This window comes from Pelodiscus sinensis, chromosome 26, assembly GCF_052426305.1.
Source record: "Pelodiscus sinensis isolate ZL-2025 chromosome 26, ASM5242630v1, whole genome shotgun sequence".
Lineage (NCBI taxonomy): Eukaryota > Metazoa > Chordata > Testudines > Trionychidae > Pelodiscus > Pelodiscus sinensis.
Window position 1 is genome coordinate 4,028,754 of NC_143077.1, and position 27,037 is coordinate 4,055,790.

At 46.9% G+C, this 27,037-nt stretch overlaps 2 protein-coding genes across 4 annotated transcripts in view; one reads left to right on the plus strand and one right to left on the minus strand.

Annotated features, from left to right (window-relative positions):
• Positions 1-5,761, minus strand: part of AZIN2 (antizyme inhibitor 2) — a 55,777-nt gene extending 50,016 nt beyond the window's left edge. The window contains exon 1 of the mRNA XM_075908504.2: positions 5,741-5,761. The gene's annotated coding sequence lies outside the window, so the exon portion shown is untranslated. The remainder of the gene's footprint in view (positions 1-5,740) is intronic.
• Positions 1-27,037, plus strand: part of RNF19B (ring finger protein 19B) — a 55,355-nt gene that overhangs the window by 27,118 nt on the left and 1,200 nt on the right. The window contains exons 3-12 of one of the 3 annotated variants that reach the window (XM_075908732.2): positions 4,444-4,538; positions 6,100-6,158; positions 9,027-9,589; positions 17,944-18,149; positions 19,843-19,987; positions 20,319-20,481; positions 21,484-21,598; positions 22,213-22,353; positions 22,729-22,936; positions 23,801-23,932. In XM_075908732.2, the coding sequence (XP_075764847.1) occupies positions 9,051-9,589; positions 17,944-18,149; positions 19,843-19,987; positions 20,319-20,481; positions 21,484-21,598; positions 22,213-22,353; positions 22,729-22,936; positions 23,801-23,932 (1,649 nt within the window). In that variant the 5' untranslated portion in view covers positions 4,444-4,538; positions 6,100-6,158; positions 9,027-9,050. Of the gene's footprint in view, positions 1-882; positions 904-4,443; positions 4,539-6,099; positions 6,159-9,026; positions 9,590-17,943; positions 18,150-19,842; positions 19,988-20,318; positions 20,482-21,483; positions 21,599-22,212; positions 22,354-22,728; positions 22,937-23,800; positions 23,933-27,037 lie in introns of all 3 variants that reach the window. The other 2 variants (XM_089773481.1, XM_075908733.2) reach the window with 2 other exon arrangements.

The window sequence follows — 27,037 nt, forward strand, 5'->3', positions numbered from 1 at the left end:
AAATGATCAGTATGCCGGTCATCTATATGCAGGGTTTCTTCCTGGGGGACTTACAAGGTTGTGACCCCATCGTGCATCAACTCTTATAACTGCTACTGGTACTTGGTACCTACAAAGCACTTTTCTCTTAAGGCTCCTCAAGCCCTTTACAAACAGTGACGTTTCCTAACCGCCCCCGGAGGTCAGTTTTATCATTCCTGTTTAAAGAAAGGAGAAGTGGCTTGTTCAAGACAGCAGAGATTGTAACTCTCTAGGACAGGGACTTTGGGCGAGATTCTGTGCTGTGCTCCTACGAGCTTTTAAACCACCCTTGTGCTAGGGGTGTGAACGGGAAACTAGTTCCCCAGTAAGCATTGCTCTTAGGCTATGTCTATACTGCTTCCTTCTTGTGCAAAAGATTATGCAAATGAAGCACGGATTAGCATATTGCTGCGCTTCATTTGCATAATCAACTAGGGGCCGTTTTTGTGCAAGAGGCTTTTGCACAAAAAGGAGCTGTGTAGACAGCTCCTTTTTGCGCAAGAGCCATTTCTCAAGAGGGTTTTTTTGTGCAAAAAGGAGCCGTCTAAAAAGCCTCTTGCGCAAAAACGGCCCCTAATTAATTATGCAAATGAAGCACGGCAATATGCTAATCCACGCTTCATTTACATGAGCTTTTACACAAGAAGGAAGCAGTATAGACGTCGCCTTACTGTGGCTGCTGTGGGCGGAGGGGCTGCCCCGGTGCAGGCTGGAAGCCGGCAGCAGACCCAGCATCGAGATCCTAGTTAGTCTCTGTGGTCCCTTCATGAATAAGCAAGGATTTTCCCCAGAACTTCTTCCACACGGGGACACGGGCTGTGACCGTCTGGTAGCTGTCCCAGCCCCGGGGCGGGGGAGGAGGGCGGAACCCCGAGGGCGCACGCTAGCCTACAGGAAAGGAGTGCTGCTCATGACACACCATTGGAGCCAAGCGCAGGTTTCAGCCCTAATGACTTTTTTTGTCCATCCTGCCACTCAGGCCAGCCATGCACTCTGTGGCTAGGCAGGGAGGGGGGGCGGGGTCCGGAGTTTCTACTCGCCATGCCACAAAGCCAAACTGGCGGGGCAGTCTGACAAGGCCCCGCTACGACTATTCCGGCTTGGTGGGAAGGTGTCCTTGGCATTCCCGGCTCCCTCGGCAGCACCGGCCCCACCGCGATAGGGGAGTTTTGCAACCCCCCAGTGCAGCCTAACCCGGCGAGCTGCACATTTCCTGGCAGGCTGGCTCTGCTTTCACTCTCTGTCTTACAAAGGGGGATTTTTCACAGGCTTTCCTCCCTGCAGCCTTGTGACTCTGACAAATCGCTCCGTTGGGTGTGAGTTCATCGGAACCCAGGAAAACAACATGGTGGGTGGAAGAAGGGACGTGTCAGACCTACCGCGTTTCCCCCCCCACGTCGCTGACTTGTGTGCGGTGCTGTACAGTAATAGAGAGAGAGACCCACACGCTGCGCAGCCCCGTGGAGGATGGTACCACGGCAAAGGGGTCAGTACAACAGCACTGCAGGGTGTTGCTGGTTTATGGCTCCATGGGAGAGGTCTCATTTTAAGGCAGCTACGAGAATCTACGTCCATGTAAGCAGAGAAGAGACGGACGATCTGAAGTCAGTCGTCACTCCAGTTTTATGCCAGTGTAACTGAGAGCAGAATTTGACCCTCTCGTATGGGTTTGGCTGTCTGTGTCACTGAGGCTTTTAAAATCTCCCTAATTTTCTTTTCTATATCAAACAGCCACAACTGGAGGCCACTCCCAAGAAAGCCATGTGATTTCTTGTACAGAACTTCCTAGGTGCAGATAAGCTGATCTGCAGATCCAGGAGACTTTCCCCTTAGCTCCCTCCTTTAACAGCAAACTTCCTTGTTTACTCCTTCCCAACAAGGATTATTTTCCGTTTGAATAAAAACAAACCGTTGGGTCTAAACTGTTCCTGGGTCAGGAATATGCCGAAGGGGAGTCTATGAACTCCTAAAGGCTGAGGAAATTCTCCACAAAGAAACAGCTCTATTGCTCTGGAAATGCTGATTTATTCAATACTAGATTGACCCTGGCATTGCTTGGGTCCTTCAGGGCAGGAGGCTGGGAGTGTGGGGATGCAGGGGTCAGGGCAAGGGCTTGGGGATGTGGGGGGCTCAGGGCAGGAGGCTGGAAGTGTGCAGGAGTCAGGGTTGCGGGTGAGTGGGGTTCAGGGCCTGGGCTGAGGATTTGGGGCTGCAGGAAACAGGACTGGGGTGAGGGCAGGGGGCCGTGCAACTGACTTGCCAGCTGCTTCCTAGGGCCAGCCTGGGGAAGCAGAGGCTGTGTAGCCTACCTGCCAGTTGGTTCCTAGGTCTGGGGCGTTTTTTGCCCCCTGTGGTCATTTGGCAGTATAACTGTCATTCCCCCCTGCTTGCTGGCCCCCTGTGTTTTTTCTACAATATAACTGTTCTTGCTATCACCCTCCCCCCTTTCCACTTGATGAGAAACAATCACATTCCACGCACATCCCATTTCCTGGCACAACCAAACCCTGACTTCGCTTTAAATTATGATACAAGGAATCTGCCTTCCCAATTTGGTAGTCCTAACTCTTACCATTCAGGGGGAATTCTTGAACAAACAGATTCACCAACGGAATAATGGACACACAGAAAGATGCACAAACTCTCTCAAATAGATAGCAGATTAATTATTATTTCTTATACAGAAATCTGGTAAAAAGTAGGGTACATGACTCTGACCCTGTCTTAGTCTTTTAGTTTCAAATAGATGGCATATCTGGACCATGGCAGGCTCCGGGGCATCAAAAGTCCCTAGTATTGGTGAGAATTAGGAAATAGCTGAATCCCTTCTGGACTATAAAGGTGGGCAAAGATTCTGAGGGATTTTAAGGGTGGAGGGGGAGAGGAACATGGCCAACCAACTAAAAATACATGAAAGGATCCCCTTGAAAATCTGCTCAAATCCACCCTGGCTTCTCTCCTTTCTGTTTGTGTCATGGCTTCTGGCATATGGAATAAAGAGCCATTTCTGCCAAGTCAGTGGGTGGCCAGCTGATGTGTTTCACATTGATTCTCTTTGTGCCTGTATTAGCACAGGGATATCAGGCCTGTCTCATTGTAATTTTCAGTAACAGGGATGAAATTGTCTATGTTCCAGGTACAGTATATAGCTTGTACGAAGGAAGGGAACATGACTGAGTTGTAGAAGAGAGCGGGAGCTCAGTATCCCATTAGGATCTGAGCCCTGGCTTACAACAATTCTTGTATTGCTTAAACTATTTCAGTTGGGAGTGTGATTTTTTCCTACTAAAATAGTTTAAATCAGTGCCACAATGAATGTGGACTCAGCTCTACTGTCTTAACTTATCTCCCTTCCCAAATGAGAGTAGCTATACTGGTATAAGGCATGTTTATTTTACCATCTATTTTAGAAACATGCATCTGTCTGTCTGTCCAGCCGTCTGTGAATCCGTTTGTTCCAGAACTCCTCTTAAGCAGTTTCAGAGGGGTAGTCATGTGTGTCTGTAACTGAAAAAACTGAAAAAACAACAAATGGTCCTGCAGCACCTTAGAGACTAACAAAAAATGTAGATGGTGTCATGAGCTTTCGTGGGCACAACCCACTTTTTCGGATGAAGTGGGTTATGTCCACGAAAGCTCATGATACCATCTACATTTTTTGTTAGTCTCTAAGGTGCTGCAGGACCATTTGTTGTTTTTTCAGTTTTTTCCTCTTAAACAGTAAGAGCTAGGACCAACAAATTTGGTATGCAGCTTCCTCTTATCATAACTTAAAGATAGGTAAGGGCTTGGTTGTGCCAGGACAATGGGATGTGCCTGGAATGTGATTGTTTCTCATCAGATGGAAAGGGGGTCTGGTAGGAGAGACGGTATACTGTAGAATGGCCACTGGGGGCAGCAGGGGCCAGAGATGGGGACTGGGACACCTATAACCCCATTGGGGCAGCAGGGGACAGAGGAAGGAGAAAGCAACAGCTATCTACTATATATTTCAGAGAGTTTGTTGTTTGTGTGTCTGTCTGTCTGTTCCGCAGCTGGGGGACATGCACCCCTGCCCCGGCTTTGCCTGCTGCAGCAGCCATCGACAGATGCTTCTCACCTGGCCCCAAGCTGCTGCAGTGAGGGGGGGGCTGAGTAGTCCTCTCTCCCCAGGGCAGTCTGCATCCTGAGCCCCTCCTCCCCAGCCCCGCCCCAGAACAATGATTTCAATAAACAAAACTTATTTGAGTGAAGGACCCGCGCAATGTCGGGCAAATCTTCTTGTACCAATATAACTGGATTTAGACTAGGGGTTGTACTGGTTTAACTACGCTGCTATAATTATAGTGGTACAATTTTATATGTATTCAGGACTGTAGACATTGCTATAGTATAGCTAATCAGACCTGTGATCCATTTTGTCCAATATACTGCCTCCCTCAGCAGTCTGGACCAGTTGCTGCACAGGAAAGCTTGAAAAGAGCAATCATGCAGTGACCTACACTTAGAAGTTTCTTCCTGGTGTCTTTCAGCTAAAGGTTGGTTTTTGCTCCAAAGAGAGATGATTTTTATCCCTTCTGTTTATTGATTCCTTCCCCTGCTTTTTGTGATGGCTCTTCTACTAACTCATTGATTGTCCTAAGGCAGGTAACTTGCTTTCCTTGTACCTCAGTCCCCACATCTATAAAATGGGAATAAATATTATTGTTGTTGTTGTGCAGAAGCCTGGTAAAAGGCAGGTTGCCTGACTCTGACCCTTTCTTAGTTATGTTAGCAGATATCCTTCACACTCAACTTCCTACTTATAGACGAGATGTCTTTGGCTTTCATGCTAGGTTGCCATCTTAATACAAGGATTTGTGTTCCCACATAGTAATTGAATTCCCTTAGCCACTTCTGAGTTTAATACAAGCCATGTGAATAGGTGAAAGTCATGGGTTTGGTCTTTATGGCAGAGAGGCCAGAGTGAAGCTAATTCAAAATACTGGCCGTATGGCTGGTGAGCAATGGCAGCTCTGCAGCAGCCAACCGGGATGACAGATAACTGAGATCCTCAAGGCAGGCTATTAAGGAAAAGAAGTGCAGAGGGATATATGGAAGTCAAACCCAGGATTTGAATTCGGGGCTCTCAGTTCCAGCCCCAGTGTAAGACGTTCTGGCTCGTATCTCACTCAACCACCCATTTTACTGTGATGTCTGTTACCTTTATAACCCACCACAGAGTATGTTCCCATCTGGTCTCGCTTGACAGTTACACCCAGTGGACAATCGCACTGGCCTGGGCGTCAATATCCGACCTCCAACAGCGGAGTAGGGGGACCCAGGCCCACCCACTCTCCTGAGTCCCGGCCCATGGCCCTAAGGTAGGGAGGATGACTCCCTAACCTAGCAAACGGAGGTGATGCCCCTAAACTCGTTTGCATATGGGCTTCGCGACCCTGCCCTGGGCCACTTCCTACCTCCGCCGTCCGAGTCTCTTCCCCGCACAGCCCCTCCCTCTTCCCCGACCTGGGCTTCTAAATCCAGCCCCACTGCTTCCTGACTATGGCGGGTGCTGGCCAGCCTTGACTCCCGAGCCTCCTCCGGCTCCGGGTAAGAGCGCGGTTGCTTCACCCCGCCATACCCAGGTTTGTCTCACAAAGCCTTGCTGCTTATCCAGGGAGGAGCAAATGAGGCCTATATCCAGAGAAATAAATGTCTAAATATGCAAATTTAGCACAGCTATTTAGAAGATACTTACAGTATGATTGTTGTCTAGAAGGTATTGACGAAGCTCTACTCTTCCCATCAGATGGATAATTATTGTAGTCAGTCTGGTTACAATCTGAAAGTCAATTGGGAAATACCAAACTTTTCCATGCTGTTTTGATGTGCACTTCATAGACATGTCAGATTTTTCTGCTCCAGTTCCCCAGTATAATAAGAGGCAATGTCTTTCCTGCTGGTTGACCTGCCTTTTAATGGGAGACAATGTTGGCAGAGCCCCAGGGTAGGAAACATACGCCCATACTCAAAAGTAAATGGTAGTGCTGCACCTTCCACGTCGATGTGATAAGAATATGAGTTGCAATATAAAGTCTTCTTTTATCTATCTGTCAGTTCTGTGCTGGAGTGATAGAGACGGCAGGCTACATTTCGCCTCGGAGAAGAGTTACAGGGTGAATAAATCCCTTCATTATTCTTTCTAAGAACTATGTAAAAGAAACAATGGTCCAAGGAGTGTTTCAGCACATCCCACAGACGTGCTTATCTCTAATAAAGAATGCGCCCTTCAGAATTATAGGGGTCAGTGTACAATATCTCACATTGATCCCAGCAGTTGTTTAAAACAAGGATGGCAGTGATATACTTAATTTTATGCATGCTTGGAATAGCCCTCAAATTCCTGCTAGGGAGGTCTTGCCATTTTGGGGATCATCTTGCTTGTAAATGGCATTGTTTTGTTGTGTTAGACGCTGGTCTTATCATCATTTTTAACAGCCCCCAAGCTTTGATTAGATGGCACCAAAACACCCCGGAGAGAAGGTGTGCAATTGCTTAATATGTGGGGGGCAACAGCATATCAGCTGGCAGCGTCTTGACATGTGGCTCTAAGGTGTGGCCAAGAATGGTGATGATCGGATGTAAAGCAGAGAGATCATCGGGCGTCGTGTGGTGGGAAGGTTTCATGGCACATCGCCTCAAACTGACATGTGACTATGACACGGCACAAAGGTGCCACCGGGCACGAGGTGTTAGTGGCACGCTGGCATGTTGTGGCACTCCGTCCCAATGTGGCCCGTGACATGGAACTGCAGCCTGCGGAGGCAGTGCCTGGCGCTGGCACGTTGTCGTGGCGTGGCACCAAGGTGTCACAGTCAGTCAGTAACACAGTGATGTCATGGCATGATGACATCATAGCTGTCAGCGAGCAGCCTCTGCCAGTTTGGGGCCACGCCGCCCCACTTCCAAGCCCCTCCAGAGAACGGTGGGGCCCGCCCCCTGCCGTTACACCCCAGTGACATACATTGAGGCCTCCCCCTCCTGGGGGTTGGTATAGTCCTTGCTGTTTTTCTATAGTGCCCATTTATAAAAAAGGAAATAAGAACAACCCAGGAAACTACAGACCAGTTAGTTTAACTTCTGTGCCAGGGAAAATAATGGAGCAAGTAATTAAGGAAATAATCTGTAAACACTTGGAAGGTGGCAAGGTGTTAGGGAACAGCCAGCATGGATTTGTAAAGGACAAATCATGTCAGATCCATCTGATAGCTTTCTTTAATAGGATAACGAGTCTTGTGGATAAGGGAGAAGCGGTGGATGTGGTATACCTAGACTTTAGTAAGGCGTTTGATATGGTCTCGCATGATATTCTTATCAATAAACTAGGCAAATACAACTTAGATGGGGCTACTATAAGGTGGGTGCATGACTGGCTGGATAATCATACTCAGAGAGTAGTTATTAATGGTTCACAATCCTGCTGGAAAGGTATAACAAGCGGGATTCCGCAGGGGTCTATTTTGGGACTGGTTCTGTTCAATATCTTCATCAACGATTTAGATATTGGCAAAGAAAGTACACTTATTAAGTTTGCAGATGATACCAAGCTGGGAGGGGTTGCGACTGCTCTGGAGGATAGGGTCATAATTCAAAATGATCTGGACAAATTGGAGAACTGGTCTGAGGTAAACAGGATGAAGTTTAATAAAGACAAATGCAAAGTGCTCCACTTAGGAAGGAACAATCAGTTTCACACATACAGAATGGGAAGCGACTGTCTAGGAAGGAGTACGGCAGAAAAGGATCTAGGGGTTATAGTGGACCACAAGCTGAATATGAGTCAGCAGTGTGATGCTGTGGCAAAAAAAGCAAACATGATTCTGGGCTGCATTAACAGGAGTGTTGTGAGCAAGACACAAGAAGTCATTCTTCCGCTCTACTCTGCGCTGGTTAGGCCTCAATTGGAGTATTGTGTCCAGTTCTGGGCACCACATTTCAAGAAAGATGTGGAGAAATTGGAGAGGGTCCAGAGAAGAGCAACAAGAATGATTAAAGGTCTAGAAAACAAGAGCTATGAAGGAAGGCTGAAAGAATTGGGTTTGTTTAGTTTAGAAAAGAAAAGATTGAGGGGGGACATGAGAGCAGTTTTCAGGTAGCTAAAAGGGTGTCATCAGGAGGAGGGAGAAAAATTGTTCATCTTGGCCTCTGAGGATAGAACAAGAAGCAAGGGGCTTAAACTGCAGCGAGGGAGGTTTAGGTTGGACATTAGGAAAAAGTGGTGAAACACTGGAATAAATTGCCCAGGTAGGTTGAGGAATCCACATCTGTGGAGATATTTAAGAGCAGGTTAGATAAATGTCTATCAGGGATGGTCTAGACAGTATTTGGTCCTGCCATGGGAACAGGGGACTGGACTCGATGACCTCTCGAGGTCCTTTCCAGTCCTAGGCTATGTCTACACTCAAGGCTTCTTGCACGAGTAATATGCAAATGAGGGGTAAGCATGGCATATCGCCGAGCCTCATTTGCATACCTAATGAGCCACAATTTTTTTCAGAAGAGGCTCTTGCGCCAGAAGGAGCGTCTACACGGCCCCTTCTCGCACAAGAAAACCCCTCTTGGGCAATGCCGTTCTTCCTGGAAATAATCCGCGTAACGGCATTGCGCAAGAAGGGGCCGTGTAGACGCTCCTTCTGGCGCAAGAGCCTCATCTGAAAAAAATGGTGGCTCATTAGGTATGCAAACGAGGCTGGGCGATATGCCACGCTTAGCCTCATTTGCATTTTACTCGCGCAAGAAGCCGCGAGTGTAGACAGAGCCCTGGCGTTCTGATTCTCCCGCCTGCCGCAGCCTTTGCCCACTTCCCTGGCCCTGTGCCCGCATCCAAAATGGCCGCTCCGGCGGGCGAGCCGCCCCCACGTGACGAACGCGGGGCGGTTGGCGCCCCGCCCCCTCGCGCCTGCGCGCTGGGCGCGGGGCGGGTGCTGAGGGGAGAGGCGCCCGCGGCCGCTCCCCTCCTGAGGGGAAGCCGTTTGTCTCCTCAGGCAGCGCGCGGGGCCGGCGGCGCCATGGGCTCCGAGAAGGACGCCGAGTCCCCCCGCTCCTCGTCCATCCACGCGGCCGCCCCCAAGTGCCCGAAGCCCGGCCGCCGCCGCCGCCTCTCCTTCCAGAGCGTCTTCTCGGCCGCCGCCGCCTCGGCCTCGGGCGGGGTGAGGGGCCGCCGCCGGGCCAAGGCCGAGCCGCCGCCGCCCGCCCCGGCCCCGCCGCCGCCGCCGGCCCCCCCCGCCGCCCCGCCGGCCGAGGAGGAGGCGGCGGAGCTGGAGTGCCCGCTGTGCCTGGTGCGGCAGCCGGCGGACAACGCGCCGCGCCTGCTCTCCTGCCCGCACCGCTCGTGCCGCGCCTGCCTGCGCCAGTACCTGCGCATCGAGATCACCGAGTCCCGCGTCAACATCTGCTGCCCCGAGTGCAGCGAGCGCCTCAACCCGGCCGACATCCGCCTGCTGCTGCGCGACGCGCCCCACCTCGTCGCCAAGTACGAGGAGTTCATGCTGCGCCGCTGCCTGGCCGCCGACCCCGACTGCCGCTGGTGCCCGGCCCCGGACTGCGGGTGAGCGCTCGGCCCCCCTTTCGGAGGGGTCTGGTCTGTGGGGGCGGGGGTCTGATCCTCCCTTCTCGGGGGGGGGGGGAGTCTGGCCAGGGGAGCGGGATAATGGGTCTGACCCCCCCCTTTCTGAGGGGTCTGGTCTGTGGGGGCGGGGGGGTCTGATCCTCCCTTCTCGGGGGGGGGGGGGGAGAGTCTGGCCAGGGGAGCGGGATAATGGGTCTGACCCCCCCCTTTCTGAGGGGTCTGGTCTGTGGGGGCGGGGGCGTCTGATCCTCCCTTCTCGGGGGGGGGGGGGGAGTCTGGCCAGGGGAGCGGGATAATGGGTCTGACCCCCCCTTTCTGAGGGGTCTGGTCTGTGGGGGGCGGAGGTCTGATCCCCCCATTCTCTGGGGAGGGTCCGGCCAGGGGAGAGGGGCAGCGGGTCTGATCCCCCCCTTTTCTGAGGGTCTGGTCTGTGGGGAGCGGGGGTCTGATCCCCCCTTCTCTGGAGGGGAGTCTGGCCAGGGGAGCGGGATAATGGGTCTGATCCCCCCCAATTGTGGGGGGTCTGGCCTGGGGAGAGGGGCAACGGGTCTGATTCCCCCCCTTTTCTGGGGGGGTCTGCCCAGGGGAGCGGGATAATGGGTCTGATCCACCTATTTCTGCTGGGTCTGGCCTGGGGAAAGGGGCAGTGGGTCTGATTCTTCCCTTCTCTGGGGGGGTTCTGGCATGGGGAAAGGGGCAATGGGTCTGACCCCCCCCCCCCTTTTCTGAGCAGTCTGGTCTGTGGGAGGGCTGGGGGTTCTGATCCCACACCTTCTCTGGGGGGAAGCTGGCCTGGGGAGAGGGGCAGCAGGTCTGATCCTCCTCATTGGAAAGGGTGGGACTGGTTTGGGGGGCTGCCTGACTTTGGGAGAGCCCTGAGGATAGTGGGACTGACTCCGGGGGAGGAACAAGGATTCTGTTCCCAGGGAAAGGGGGATGAACTGTGGAAGTGCAAAGTTGTCTCTAATTTGAGAGGGATGGGATCCTGCCTTTCTCCTGGAATCTGTCAGGGGAAGGAACTGACATTGCTACAGGCAGTGGAGGCTGCTTTGGCTCTCTCTCCTGGGTGGGTTTTCCATCTGTCAGGAGTTGCTGAAGGGAGTTACTGACCCTGTTGAATGGGTGGGGTTTGAGTTGAGTTTGTCTTGAGTTTGCTGTGACTCTGCCAAGATGCTGACTTGGTAATGTGGGAAGGGACCCTGGGCTTTTAACTGAAACCTTTGCAGGAGAAATTGTGAAGCTGATGCAAAGAAAAAAACCTTCCTTTTTCCCTAATAATGCTGCTAGTAAAGGTAATAGTTTGTCAATTCATCTCCTCAGAGCCATTCATTATTAAGCTGTTTGACAAGGAAAGGGGCATGCGGCTTTTCTTATGTGTGTAGGTTCCTTTATTTAAAGGACACCGTAAGGAACAACCAAGTTGTAAGACCACAGCACTGGAGATGTATTAGTCATTGCAAGCTAAAGTTGCCCAACTGAACAGTGTAAATGTTTGGGAGTATGGGGTCAGACTATAAAACTGTCATGTTAAACTTTGCACTGGGACAAGTCATTTGCCCTTACTTAATCACACTTTTTTCCTGTCTTTTTAAAATAAGGATGGTGCTGCTTACCTACCCATGGAAAGTCTTTTGATGAAATGCCCTATATAAGTTGGGCATTAATTTTTTTTTTTTTTTTTTTTTGCAATATGAAATGAAAATGTACATCCTTCATTTAAACAATTGCTCTGGGGTCACTCTGTGGATGAGGGGTTCAGTGTGCAGGCTTCCCCAGGGAGAGAGGACTACCCAGCCCCCTCTCACTGCAGCAGCTTGGGGTCCAAGTGAGAAGAACCTCTCCATGGCCACTGCAGTTCCAGTGGGCACAAATGGAGGAGGGATGAATGTCCCCCAGCTGGGGCAGGTCCAGGTTCATCTACCCCTTGTGCTCCCCTGCCAAAGTGAGGAATGCAGCAAACTCTGTGCTTTCTCCTTGCTCCCCAACAAAGGGGAACAGCCAGCAATGTTCTGGTAGGAGTAGGGGAGGAAAAGCTGCAGCCTCTCCCCCCAAGGGCAACTAAGAGTGGGGAAACTCGGAATTGGGGCAGTCCTAGATGGAGGGGAGCGCCCCCATCCAGCCCTTTTTAGATGCATGGTGATTCTCTTTTCTAAATGATTTTATAAGAAACAATGCGATTCCAGGCACAGCCCATTTTCTTGATACAAACTTTTGCCTTGCTTTAAGTTATAAGAGGATTCTATATACCACATTCAGTGATCCTAGTTCTTACCATTTAGAAGGAGTTCTTGAACAATTGGATGTGCAAACTCTCTCAAATATATAGTAGATTCAGTGACACAGAGGACTGTTTCTTCTGTTTTAAGCCTATTCATCCCTTAGAAGCACACTTCTGTAAAAAATGGAGCATGTTCTAGTGACTTAAATGATTTTTTTATTACCTTGCCAATGACTCACTTTGTGACCTAGCCAAGTCACTTAACCTCTATTTAGCTAGTTGGAACTAGACCTATGTATATTTGAACTGGGGACGTTTTTTTTGAGTCTTAATAAATAAATGTTCTGAAAAGTATGAAATATTAAATTAAATCAGAGGCTCCAGCATGCCGGAATTCTCTTCCTGCCCATTCTTTTCCATGTCTTGCAGATACCTAGACAATTTCCTATAGATCCAGGTAGATAAGCTGTAGTTTGTGTCAGTTAATAACTGGTTGTTAGACAATGCTCCCTGACTATAAAACTGATATTACATACTAAGGGATGTGAAACCATGAGTTGTTGGAGTATTGATATGAAGTTCCACCTTTCCAGAGAATGTTTCAGAATGAATTCTTAGGGGGTTTCAGTTGTGATCACATCATTGTTTCTCTAATTTATTTTTATCCTGAAATAATGGGAAGTACAGTGTTTCTCTTGTTATGTGTGCTGGTAAGAGCTCAAATAGAATTGGTGAGTGATAGAAATTATTTCCTCACTTGAAGGAGGAATGTTGCTTTTCCTCAGTGAGGAAGATCTTTACCAAGCTGGCACTAGGACGTTGAAGCTAACTCATGGAAGAATAATGTTGAATCATACTGACTCATTCACTAGTTGCTTAAGTGAGGAACTGTCTTAACTGGCCAAAACTGTCCATCCTAAACTTTCTAGATTATCCAGTTGTTGCTTTCATTTTCTCTTCTTTCTTTAAAGGAAGCTCATCTAGGTTTCTGATGTAGGATAAGCACAAGCTGGCTGGCAGAGGGGATTCTGTATTTTATGTATATGAGAATGCTGCAGAAACAAACAGGAGTCTTAAAATACAATCCCAAGCAGCGAGGAAGTTACGGGATGTTCTGTCCTTGTGTTCAGAACAAAGGTGGAAAGATTTCTAAGATCTAATCACAAACTCTGTGAGCAAGTTGCTTAACCTCTTTGTCTCAGGTTACCTGAGACACAGAGTGTTTGGTACACAGTTGCTGTGTACAGATTTATTTACTGTTAAAGCTTGTTCATTGGGAGATCAAGGATAAGTTAGCTTAAAACAGTCCTCGTAGGTATTGGGAATCAGATCAGGGATAGATCAGATCATACTCCTGACATCATCATGCCTTTGGAATCTGCCTTACTGATCAGTTAGAGAAAACTCTGTTCTACATTTTCTCTCTTTTACTTGATGTGATGTTTATCAGAGTATTTGGTTTAAAAGGTAACACACCAAAGCTAATTGAGACTGCCTGGCCTTATAAAGATGTCCCTCGGCTGTCCCCAAAGGTACTACTTTTTCACTAGTAGTCTACAGTATATACCTGAAAGTTGCTGTGGCAGGCTTCTGAAGGCTTGTGTAACATTGGTCTTTGTTGCACAAACAGTTGATGCCACCTGGCTGTCCTGTTTGCCCAACGAGCTAACAGTATAGACAGAGGCAGCTTACAAAAGGCTTCAAAGGAAATATAGAGTTGATGTCCCCTTCTCTTCCTCTTCGAAACCATCAAGCTGGGATGGATCACTTTGTGAAATTCTGCTAGTAGCCAGGACATCCCTGCTCTCTTCCTTGTTAGTGACATTTTAACAACGGCAGTCAAAATCAGTCCTGAGCTGGAAAGAGAGATTATTTCCCCTACATGCTCTCTTCCTGGCAAACTTGCCAATCCTTCTGTGAAACCAGGAATACCGGTTACTGACAGTGCCTGAATAGCCTTCAGTACTGGGGTTTGAGCTTGAAGGGCTAGTACAAAGGACTGATGAGCAATCTTGTTCTCAGGAGTTCTGATGAACGTTACCTCCTCTTCTCCCACATTCCATTCCATTCAAGAATGTGGGGCTTCGACTCATTCATCTCCAGCCATGCAGTTTTGAGCGGTTTAGAGAGTAGTTGTGTCAAGTGTCTACTGGACAGATGTTCCAAAACATAAGCCCCATGGCATGCAGCATTCTGACATACTTCTACATCCCACCCTTGTTCCTAACAACTTCATAAGTGAGCAAACTTAGCTATGCTTTCCAGAGAGGTAAAATACAGACATAACATTGGAATCTGTTTCCATGGCAATGTTGGTCTGTTGGAACTCCACCAGCTCTTCATACAAATACAGATTTTTGTCCCCCCATTGCAATCAGCTGGAGCTGCTCTCTGGTATTTGTCTCGCTATATCTACCAAAGGCTTAGGGAAACAACTGCACTCTGTAGGCTGAACTAAGCGTGAAGGAGGCTGAACATGATTGTGATGAGGCAAGCACAGCTTTTGCTCCCTCTGAGCAAATGGAGGAGGCAGGCATCTCTATGGCTGTGTCAGGGTAGGCTAGGAGTAGCACTCTCTCTAATAATATTGGGGTTTAATGTAGAGGCTTGGAGCCACACCTGCAATGTGGAAAGGTCAGGATATTCCTTGTCACTCCAGCAGCTGTGGTTATACCAGGAAGTGAGTAATTGTTACACTGCAGGGATGTGTCTACGGCCAGGTGAAGAAGGATGTATACATGTGCATCCTTCTTCACCTGGCCTTTGACATATCCCTGCAGTTAACTGTTCAAGCCCTGGAGTGCTGGGTCTAGCCATATGCCATTCATATTCTGGATAGAGCATTTAATCTGCCTCTCTAGTTGGACTTGAGAATTCACAGCCTGACTAAAAAGCACATAGTTCACTCACACCAGTGAGCTTAATAGGTGATGAGCTTTCATGGGTCAGACCCACTTCTTGAGGAAGTAGGTCTGACCCACAAAAGCTCATCACCTATTAAACCATCTTGTTAGTCTTTAAAGTGCTACATAGTTTTTCCTTTTGTTTTAGCAAGATCAGACTAACATGGCTACCTCTCTATTACTATTCAACAGTGAGCTTGTTGCTGTTAGTGCTAGAGTTAAAATGGCAACTAAAATTCAGTGCTTAGTAATTGGCCTGGAGGTTTTGTCATTTTGTTTTTTTAAAGAGAGAACAGTACTCTCTGAGATGGTCAGAAAAGTGCCAGTAAAGCTTCGGAATTCTCTAATATAGGGCCAGTACATACTTAATGTAGCATGTTGAGCTTTCCTGGCCCTCTTGGTAGTATGGTTGTCAGAACCCAAAATGGCAACATCTCCTATAACAGCTGGCATCAAAGTGATTTCTTTAGAAGCTGTTAATGTCCTACCTCTTGAATGTATCTCTGTTAAGGAGTGTGCTGCAGTTTACTGGCAGGATGTGAGGATATGGAAAATATCCCTCTGACAAAATGTTCAATAATCAGATGTGGCTTGAGTTAAGTTGTTATCTTTCCTAGATTGTCTGCGTCCTCTCTTCTAGCATTGGTCCTGAATGCCAGAACAGTAACTGTTTTCCACGTGGAGGCCTTACAGTCCTGTCTTTCAGTCCCTGATCGTCAGCAGGGAGGCATTGTTTGTCTTTAACAATTATGCTGCACCCAGGCAGGATTAAGTTGCTGAAACTCCCATGGGAGTATGAATCACTGTGGTATGACACATTCAGCACTTCTCACGCTGCTGTCTCAAAAGCTGCTGCCTCAATGCAACTTGAATTCTACAAGCCCTAAAAATAAACCATAAGTGCGGATATTCTCTCACCATTAACACACATGCTGCAGAAATCAGAATAATTCGCCCTTCTGTCAGTGTTACTGCTGAGCTTCTCTAGAGTAGTGCTCTGTAGTGCCATTTGGAGCTCATCCAGGTGAGTTTCCTTGTGGATGTGCCATCTGAATCTTTGTCTTTTCAACCATGTGTTTGGGCTATCTTTCTCATTTCTCTCCTCCTCTTCTCAATCTGAGTTCTTTCTGTATTTGCTCCATTTAAGACTGACCTTTGATAGAAGCTGCAGAAAACCAATGCATCCTTTCATTTGTAGTTCCTGTTAAATTCTGAGGCTGACTGTTTTGCATAAAGATGCTTTCCTCTAGAGATGGCCCAGAGCTCCCTTCCTGAAGTAGCTGCAGCGCTGTACATTTTTTCAAGTGCCAATCACTGTGTCACATGACAAAACAAAGATACAATTTAGTTTCACTGGGTTTTTCTGGATCTCCTCATGCCTCTTTCTGGGCTTTACTAACTGAAGCATATCAGTACAACTAGCAGATGAATGTCCTTACAGACAAATGGAAGTTAATGGAAGGAGCAAGCTGAGTTGGCCATGGGTAGCAGGGTGTGAATTGGCTGCATTCACTGAAGCAACAGAACTTGTAGACTTGACAGTAGGTCAAGAAGTTGAAGCTGGACAAACTTAGATTGGAAATAATGAGTAAATTTTTATCAGTGAGGGTAATTAACCATTGGAACAATTTACCAAAAGTTATTGTGGATTCTCCATCACTGGCAATTTTTAAATAAAGACTAGATATCTTTCTAAAAATGATGCTTTAGGAATTTTTTCAGGGAAGTTGGTCTTTGTTATACATGAGGTCAGCCTGAAAGATCAGAATGGTCCCTTTTGGCCTTGGAATCTATAAAGAAATTAATTTATTCAGTATGTCATGGTTGCAAGAGAAGGCTGTCTTTCGACAGAGGGATATAAATTAGGCACTTCGAAATTGCAAATGAAGCCGGGATTTGAATTTCCTGAGCTTCGTTTGCATAATCATGTTATGGTTTACAGGATCTTTCAAAAAAGCTTTCCCTTTTCGAAAGAACTGTCTAGACTGTGGTTTTACTTTAGAAAGAGTGCTTTTTTGAAAGAGCGCCATAACATGATTATGCAAATGAAGCATGGGAAATTCAAATCCCAGCTTCATTTGTAATTTCAAAGTGCCTAATTTACATCCCTCTGTCGAGAAAGGGATGTAATCGAGACACAGCCGTAATGTTAGTCACCTAATCTCAAAACCAATAATAAAAAAGATCCTTGGAATTGAAGAAACCAAGAATTTAAAGCTGACTTATACAGAAAGAGCAGGTTCCATATCAAGAGAAATAGAAAAGCTGAATTTGGAAAGGAGCCCAGCAAGAGGACTTGATAGTGAGCTCTAGTCAGGCATTATGATTTACCTGTCCCATAGTCCAAAATTGCTTTAATCTCCACTGTATAAGAGTAACCATCTTTAACTTGCTGTTGAAGGCTCCAGAAACATCTATTTTCAATATTACAGTGAAAAAACAGCTATGAAAGTATAGCATCTCTAAGTAGATCCTAGCTAGGTTAAAATGACAAGGATATATGGTCACGAGCTTCATGGCGTAAAGCATTGTTTTCTGTAAGTTGTGTGCTTGGGTATCCACCCAGGAAATATTCAAATGCTGTCCAGCTGATTAGCAGTGCCCACAGCTGAAATCATGTGTTTCTACTTGAGGTGCACATCCACACGTGCCTCAATGCCCATAACAAAATGTATTCTGTACATGGATGGAAAATGCTAGAGGAAACATTGGTGTAAAGTTGCAAAGTGAGGTCAAGGAGAACTACTTCTTTTTGCATATCTTCATCCCCATGCACATCCATAATAGGATTGCTCAGTTGAATTATCGTGGTAGCGTAGTAGGGGAAAGGATTGTTATCCATCTAGTTAGATAGTGATATGTTATAGCCAAAGTGGATGTCAAGTATTTTATGAACGAGTCAGCCACATCCTCATTAGGTTGATAAGATTTGTCGTTAAAGTAGGTGTATGTAGTCTGTAAATATGTATTATGCCAAACAAAGAATATGCCTCTGTCCTGAAAAGGCTATATTTGCACAGGAGGGAACTAGCTAGGGATCCATCCGTTATCCACTACTAAAATTTAGCTGCCTCGGAGGTAGACTGGCTGTCTCTCTTCAACAGCAAATCTGTGTTACTCAACAGATGAACCATGGAAGTGTTCTTGTAGACTGAATTCCTAAGATAACTTTCTGGCTTTGTTAATTCTCCTGGTATCTTTGTCTTCCTCAGTTACGCTGTTATTGCCTACGGCTGTGCCAGCTGCCCCAAGTTGACTTGTGAGAGAGAAGGCTGCCAGACTGAGTTCTGCTATCACTGCAAACAGATATGGCATCCCAACCAAACCTGCGATATGGCCCGTCAGCAAAGGGCTCAGACGCTGCGGGTACGGACGAAGCACGCCTCAGGCCTCAGTTATGGACAGGAATCTGGAGCTGGTATGAATTAACAAGCTTCTCATTAGCCAGTATTAATTACATCTGTAAAGCCAGGAAAGAGCTCAGGCTGTTTTATAACACTTCCTGGAATCAAAGTGGGGTGTTAACTCTTGCCAGAGAGTACAACTATTTGGCACAGATGGACACCAGTAACATTGGATCTGGTCAGCTCTGATACACAGCACAGCTTCCCTTCTGAACCAGTAATGGTGTGGTCTGACATGCTGCTTACACAAACTACTAATAAAATTAAAATTTGAGGCTCCACAGTTGGAGGACCCAGTTGCATATGGTCACCTTATTCTGCATGTATTACCTCCTGACCCATTACACACAATAAGCAGCTACTTTTTGCTAAGAAATTTTACTCAGAATATGGATTTTGTTTTTTCTGTTGCTGTAAGTATTTAACCCAGAACAGGGAGTTTAGCTACCTGCTCTAAGTATTGGTAATACCATTATTTATCGGAGAGAGATTCTATACCACATGCTCTAGTGTTGGCTGGAGCTGCCCTCTTTAGTGCACTCTTTAATCAGAATATCTGCTGACTTACAGAGCTCTTTAAAAAATCAGCAATTCAGAAAATGAGCAATTAAGATCAGTTAATAGATTCCTTCTTTTCCTAGCATGCTACTCATTATAAACACATTGTTCCATTTGAACAATAGCTGGCTTCTATGTAAGATTATAAATATGTTAGATGTGGCTCAGCTGTTACTCCAGACTAAAATATGTCTGAAATGTACAGAGTCCTGATAACGGACAACATAAACACTACAACCACTGCAAGACACAATTTCCAACACAAACCAAAAAGCAATCTTTGATCTCTGCTTTCTGCCAAAGGGGATTCATGGAAACGAGGCCCTTAACAGAGCTTAACCATCAGCCCTGGGGAGATCAACTCCAGAGAGGTTCCCTCTGTCTAGTATAAATTGATCTCTGAGCAGCGGAGTCCCAGACTATTCAGGGCTTTAAAGATTGTGCAGTTCCTTATGTTGCTGGCAGGGAGCCATTGCATTACTTGGATCACAGATGACATTTTAGAATGACTTATTTTTTTTAAATGGATATAATGGGGCAGAAGCTGGTGGATGCCATTCCCTTTAAATGACTAAGTACCCACCTTCAGGCTCAGATCAGATATGTACTGTACCCACTAAGATTTGTGTCTGTAATCACAGACATAACTTACCCCTACAATGAGGAATGCACCTTCCGAAAACGTCTGTCACAATTTCTCTGCTGTCTTGTCCTCCAGATAGAAGACTATAGAGAACATTTTGGCCCTTACATCTTGTAAGTGGTAGAGTTTTAAAATGGTTGGAGATCTTGGCTGGCTAGAATGGCACAGGTGTACAATTCCTTTCATAATGGCTCCATTTTATGATATAGAAAACACTCTTTAAAATGCCATCCTACTTGGTGTACATTGACAAACAATGCTCACTTGTCTTAGTGGAATTAAGTGCCGTTACCCTTATCCTGTAGTACTGAAGGATGTAGTCAGAACCAGACTTCTTTGCTTTATCTCTTTATTATTCTCATTAATCAATCTGCTAGCCTAGATGGACAGAATTTGACATGTGTTGTGTTCCCGAGCCTGCCCTCCCCAAACAAGAACCCCATTACATTCCTGAAGATGGCTACAGTGTATAGCATCTGACTTGGTCCCTTCCTTCCTCCCCAAAGCCGATGACATTAAGCCATGTCCACGTTGCAGTGCTTACATTATCAAGATGAACGATGGGAGCTGTAATCACATGACTTGCGCAGTGTGTGGCTGTGAATTCTGCTGGCTGTGTATGAAGGAGATCTCAGATCTGCATTACCTCAGGTGAGATGTGAAGCAGAATCCTCTGGACCCTTTGTTGTGAGATGGTGATGATCACTAGGAGTAGGTGAAAATGGGCTTTTGTTGAAGCTGTGAGTTTCCTCCCAACAGTGCACAGTCTAGAGGGTGGTTGGCCTCCTCTGATGGAACAGTGCAAGGAAGTTCTTAATGGGATGAATATCAAGTGTGGTAATCCTCATCACATGGTGGGGTCATCCATTCTTGAGGGTCAGCTGGATTTGGGAGAAGAAGCCTTTCTTGCAGAGCATCCACCCAGTTCCCACAAGTCTTATTTTTATATGGATGTTGAAAAGAAAACTTATTTCCCCTACAGTCCCTCTGGATGCACGTTCTGGGGCAAGAAGCCATGGAGTCGCAAGAAGAAAATTCTCTGGCAGCTGGGCACATTGATTGGTGCCCCTGTTGGCATTTCCCTCATTGCTGGCATTGCCATTCCTGCCATGGTCATTGGCATCCCAGTGTACGTTGGGAGAAAGGTAAGCAAGGGGGCTTAAGATGAGAATTAATGGAATGAGCAGATGGAAACAGTCTCTGTTGGGAGTCCTAGGTGTTTTCCAAGGACTTTAAGTTAATGGTAAGAGTGGGATCTTCCCAGACAGCTGCCGGAAACCCAGCTGGCTCTTAGCCCAGCTGAAGATCACTGTTTCTTGCGTTTCATACTTGGTAAGTGTGGAAAGCCCTGGACACTGAAGTTCTCAGTCAAATGAGCAGGTGCCTCATGGACATTGACAGTGCACAGTTTGCATTGCTCTGCTAGTATGCCTCGGCCTTGAACTCCCTGTAGCGAGGGCAACTGTGTATCTAATTCTTGGCCTCTGTGATGGCTCTCGTGGCATGGGCTTGTCCAGTAATGACTGAACCCTGATCCCTCGCCGTGCTTCACACAAGTTACCAACCAGTTCTAATAGTAATGACTGCCTGTCAGTCCTAGATGTGTATCGCTGACCAGCTGTCTGAGGCTCCATGTTCCCTGAGTCTTCCAGTCCCTTTGCTGCCTCTGTTGCTGGATAGGCCTTAGGTAAAAATGGAAAAAGTTTCATGTGCAGCATTGTATCTTCAGCTTATCTTTACCCTTGAGCAGATGCACTCATTAGATCTGATTGGGAACGTCTTCTAGTTGTGAGGGAGGTACATAAGAATGGCCATGCTGGGTCAATAGTCCACATAGCCCAGTATCCTGTCTGTCAGTGGCCAATGCCCGATGCTTCAAAGGAAATGAACAGAGTAACAATTTTTAGTGATCTATCCCCTACTGTCCAGTCCCAGCATGTGGAAGTCAGGGACTTAGGAAACCCAGAGTGTGGAGATGCAGGACTGATCATTTTGGCTAATAGCCATTGATGAACCTATAATCAGTGGTGGTTATGGGTGTTTATATGTGACTGGTGTGTGTGGCAAAGCATATTAGTTTTTCATGCTAAAGGATGCTAAGTGGCCAGGCTGTCTGTTTCCTCACGTAGTGATTCTGCTCTTCCCAGATCCATAGCCGTTATGAGGGAAAGAAAACCTCTAAGCACAAGAGGAACTTGGCCATCACTGGCGGGGTCACCTTATCTGTCATTGCATCCCCAGTCATTGCTGCTGTGAGTGTTGGTAAGTAGACAAGGCTGGGTTTTTCCCCCTTGTGGTTAGTCATTCATAACTCTGCTCCTCATTCGTTGCTCTGCTACTGTGCTGACAGATATTAAGCAGGATCTGGCCAAAGGGTACCCACAAACTCCAGTATTATCCCTGTTGGATGCTTCCCCGCTCATCTAGCATGTTGCCTCCAGAGGCTGCCAATCCTGGTGCCTGTGGATCAAGACTGAGCACTGTGTATACCGCTCCCTTGTAGAGTTAGTACTAACAGTTCTCTCAGAGAAACTGGTTCATATGCAAGTTTGACCTGCTGGCAAGCCGCCACTGTAGCCTTCATGGAGTCAACTTGTTCTTTGGCCCTATCCTATGCCAAGACTGGATTGTTCCACTGCAGGTTTCCTAGGGCTTATAATGTAGCTCTATTTGGAAGTGGGTTCCCTTGTGCTGTAGTGTGATGGTCACAGCTGTTGTTTGTATTATGGTAACACCTAGGAACTCTGTCATGGACCATGACCCCATTGCGCTAGGCGCTGTGCAAACACAAAACAGGTGGCCCCTGCTACCAGAGAGTTCATGCTGCCTCCGTCTCACTGTCATCTGATATTCCTCTTGAATGTCCTCTGTTCCAGGTATTGGAGTCCCCATCATGCTGGCCTATGTCTATGGTGTTGTGCCAATTTCTCTCTGTCGAGGAGGTGGCTGTGGAGTCAGCACAGCCAACGGGAAGGGAGTGAAAATAGAGTTTGACGAAGATGATGGACCCATTACAGGTGATGAAGTAACCTTTGACTGTAGTCTGAAGGGCTGGGGGGAAGCAAGCAGGGCCTCACTGCAGGACAATCCCTTAGGATTAATTGGGATGGATAATCAGCCCTTTTCAGTATGTCGTGATTTCCAGCTTTCGTTTCTGTGCCATTGATTCGAGGCTAACCCTTCAGCATACACCCTACACTTGAACACAAAGTTTGTGGGAAGCACCAGAATGCCTTTCTTGGAAGATCTCCAGCCCTCTTCTCTCCTGGACAATGAATCTGAAATCTGTATTGAAAGTGATGCTATTTGACATGTGACCATAACCCCTTACTGAAGTCCAATGGCCGAGGGTTTTTTTTCATGGTTCACTGTGTCATCTTTGCCTGTTGCAGTGGCAGATGCTTGGCGAGCCCTGAAGAACCCCAGTATTGGTGAGAGCAGCATCGAGGGACTAACCAGTGTGTTGAGCACTAGTGGGAGCCCCACGGATGGGCTCAGTGTCATGCAGGGCAACTACAGCGAGACAGCCAGCTTTGCTGCCCTTTCAGGTGGTACCCTGAGCGGCGGAGTCCTCTCCGGGGGAAAAGGAAAGTACAGCAGGTAAGTGAACTGACCCAATTCATGGCAACACAAGGGCTGAAGGGTCACAAGGCCTGGTCTGGAGTGAGGAACACGGAGGCTTGTTAGCTTGCCAGGGATCTGTTCTTCTTGGTGGGTGGTATCATTGATATTTGGGATCTAATCAGGTCCAAAAAACTAGGCTTCAGCTGTTACTCAGCTTTGTCCCTGTTGCAAGAACACCAAGTAAATAGCAGGCACAACACAATCTAGTTTGGTTTGGTTATCTTTCTGCTCCTCCTTCAGCTTTTCTAGCCTCTTAATGGCAAGAAATAGGATTTGGGGTTGATTTTAGAAGCAGCAGAAATGGAAGTGCATCAGATGTGTACCAGTTTGCCACATAAGGCTCTTGCAATCATCTTGTTGATCTAGCCTAGTGCTTCAAAAGTCTGTTGTTTCCTAATAGCACTCAGTGAACGGGAAAACCTGCCTCCAGTTATAAGGTTACGCCCCAGTTTTCCTCTGAACCTGCCTCTGAGTCATTCTGGCCATGTAAATGGAGACACGCATCAAAATTATAGTCCAGAATATAATCATAGCTGTGTGCTGGATCTGGAAATCTGCCTTGCACAGGAACTGTGTGAGTCATGGATATAAACAACGTACTTTGATATGGAAAACAGACCAAGGAAAGGGCTCAGCCAAATGGAGCCACAGAGGAGGCTAACTTAAAAGGTTCATCTGATTTTAAACTACTTGGTACAGACCTGGATTAGTACAGAAGGTCACTTGTCCCACCAGCTCTCACTTACTAAATGACTATTCCTGCAGTTTTAAGAAACAAGCCAAGCTGTTCTGTGGCCCTTGCTGTGGTGTTGATTCTGGATGTTTCCCACTTCTTCCCAGGCTGGAAGTGCAAGCAGATGTGCAGAAGGAGATTTTCCCTAAGGACTCCGTCAGTCTTGGAGCAGTGAGTGACAACGCCAGCACTCGGGCTATGGCTGGTTCCATCATCAGTTCGTACAACCCACAGGACAGGTATATATGCTGCCACTGCACAAGAGTGTGGCTCAACTGGTGTGCTGGTGGGAGGCTGTGGAGAATGCACATTGGAGTTTAATGATGGAAACTGTATGCTGATTCTTTTAGCTCAGGAAGCTTTCTTCCTCCACCTGCCTTTGCAACTGTTAGCTCAGGAAGCTTTCTTCCTCCACCTGCCTTTGCAACTGTATGTGTAGTTCAGTCTCATGCATCACCACTAGGTGATGAGATCCCCGGGACAGCTCGCTCACTCCAGTTCTTCTGTCCTGCAAACTCAGCAGAGAATCTCTCTTTCTAGCAAAGCAGCATTTGTGACTCTGTGCCCCTCTCGCTTGGAACTCTCTGGATCGGGGTGAGGAACCTTTTATGGGTTGGGGGACGCTGACCCATAGAAAAATCAATCGGGGGACCACACGTGAGAAGCAAAAAAAACCCCAAACCCTCACTGACATGACCCCTAACTGAGAAGGAGAAAGACCCACGTTCCACTCACACCAGAGCCTAGGGGGCCCAGGCTAATAGATTTTGTGTGCGGGGAGATGGCAAGGGGGCTCAAGAGCTAGCACAGGCTCCCCCAAATGCCGAGGGAAACCCTGAACCTCGGGCTGGTTCCAGGCAAGGCAGGGCTGCAGCCGGCCCCTGGCCTTAGGTTGCCCATCCCTGCTCTAGTTGGACAATTGTACCATGTGCATGGTGTTCGGAACTGCACCATCTCTGCAGGTAGAATCATAGAATCATAGAATAATAGGACTGGAAGGGACCTCGAGAGGTCATCGAGTCCAGCCCCCCGCCCTCAAGGCAGGACCAAGCTCCGTCTACACCATCCCTGACAGATGTCTATCTAACCTGTTCTTAAATATCTCCAGAGAGGGAGATTCCACCACCTCCCTTGGCAATTTATTCCAATATTTGACCACCCTGACAGTTAGGAATTTTTTCCTAATGTCCAATCTAAACCTCCCCTGCTGCACTTTAAGCCCATTACTCCTTGTCCTGTCCTCAGAAACCAAGAGGAACAAATTTTCGCCTTCCTCCTTGTGACACCCTTTTAGATATTTGAAAACCGCTATCATGTCCCCCCTTAATCTTCTTTTTTCCAAACTAAACAAGCCCAGTTCATGAAGCCTGGCTTCATAGGTCATGTTCTCTAAACCTTTAATCATTCTTGTCGCTCTTCTCTGTACCCTTTCCAATTTCTCCACATCTTTCTTGAAATGTGGTGCCCAGAACTGGACACAGTACTCCAGCTGAGGCCTAACTAGTGCAGAGTAGAGCGGCAGAATGACTTCACGAGTTTTGCTTACAACACACCTGTTGATACAACCTAGAATCATATTTGCTTTTTTTGCAACAGCATCACACTGTTGACTCATATTCAACTTGTGGTCCACTATGACCCCTAGATCCCTTTCCGCCATGCTCCTTCCTAGACAGTCGCTTCCCATCTTGTATGTATGGAACTGATTGTTCCTTCCTAAGTGGAGCACTTTGCATTTCTCTTTATTAAACCTCATCCTGTTTACCTCTGACCATTTCTCTAACTTGCTAAGGTCATTTTGAATTATGTCCCTATCCTCCAAAGAAGTTGCAACCCCGCCCAGTTTGGTATCATCTGCAAACTTAATAAGTGTACTCTCTATCCAAATATCTACATCATTGATGAAGATATTGAACAGTACGGGTCCCAAAACAGACCCTTGAGGAACTCCACTTGTTATCCCTTTCCAGCAGGATTTAGAACCGTTAACAACAACTCTCTGACTACGGTTATCCAGCCAATTATGCACCCACCTTATCGTGGCCCTATCTAAGTTATATTTGCCTAGTTTATCAATAAGAATATCATGCGAGACCGTATCAAATGCCTTACTAAAGTCTAGGTATATGACATCCACCGCTTCTCCCTTATCCACAAGGCTCGTTATCTTATCAAAGAAAGCTATCAGATTAGTTTGGCATGACTTGTTCTTCACAAACCCATGCTGGCTATTCCCTATCACTTTCTTACCTTCCAAGTGTTTGCATATGATTTCCTTAATCACCTGCTCCATTATCTTCCCTGGGACAGACGTTAAACTGACCGGTCTGTAGTTTCCTGGGTTGTTCTTATTCCCCTTTTTATAGATGGGCACAATATTTGCCCTTTTCCAGTCTTCTGGAATCTCCCCTGTCTGCCATGATTTTTCAAAGATCATAGCTAAAGCCTCAGATACCTCCTCTATCAGCTCCTTGAGTATCCTGGGATGCATTTCATCAGGACCTGGTGACTTGCTGACATCTAACTTTCCTAAGTGATTTTTAACTTGTTCTTTGTGTATCCTATCTTCTAAACTTACCCTCTCTCTGCTTGTATTCACTACGTTAGGCACACCTCCAGACTTCTCGGTGAAGACCGAAACAAAGAAGTCATTGAGCATCTCCGCCATTTCCAAGTTTCCTGTTACTGCTTCTCCCTCCTCACTAAGCAGTGGGCCTACCCTGTCCTTGGTCTTCCTCTTGCTTTTAATGTATTTATAAAAGGTCTTCTTGTTTCCCTTTATGCCTGTAGCTAGTTTGATCTCATTTTGTGCCTTTGCCTTTCTGATCTTGCCCCTGCATTCCCGTGTTGCTTGCCTATATTCATCCTTTGTTAGTTGTCCTAGTTTCCATTTTTTATATGACTCCTTTTTTATTTTGAGATCATGCAAGATCTCCTTGTTAAGCCAAGCTGGTCTTTTGCCATATTTTCTAAGGTAGCTTCAGTAGGTCCTCCCATTATAGGGCATGATTTAAGGGTTGGTAATTGAAAACAGTGGGACCCATACATGTGGAAACCCACTAAACATGCATGGGTTCCAGAGTCTGGCTAAGTGTGCTTATTAATACGATGTATCGTTGGACAGTAACCCGTCAAACCAGTTGGTCACAGCCCTGCCTTGCTAAGCAGTCCTCTGTCTGGAGTTGTTGGTGTGTCACATCTTTCTTGAAATTATGACATACTTCCTCTAGCAAGGTCTCACCGGAAGGGAACATTTCCTTGGCTTAGTCTTGCACAGAACAAAGATTTGGGACTGTTGGAAGCAAACTGTGTTCACTAGAAGTTAGTGGTAGAAATGTAACCGT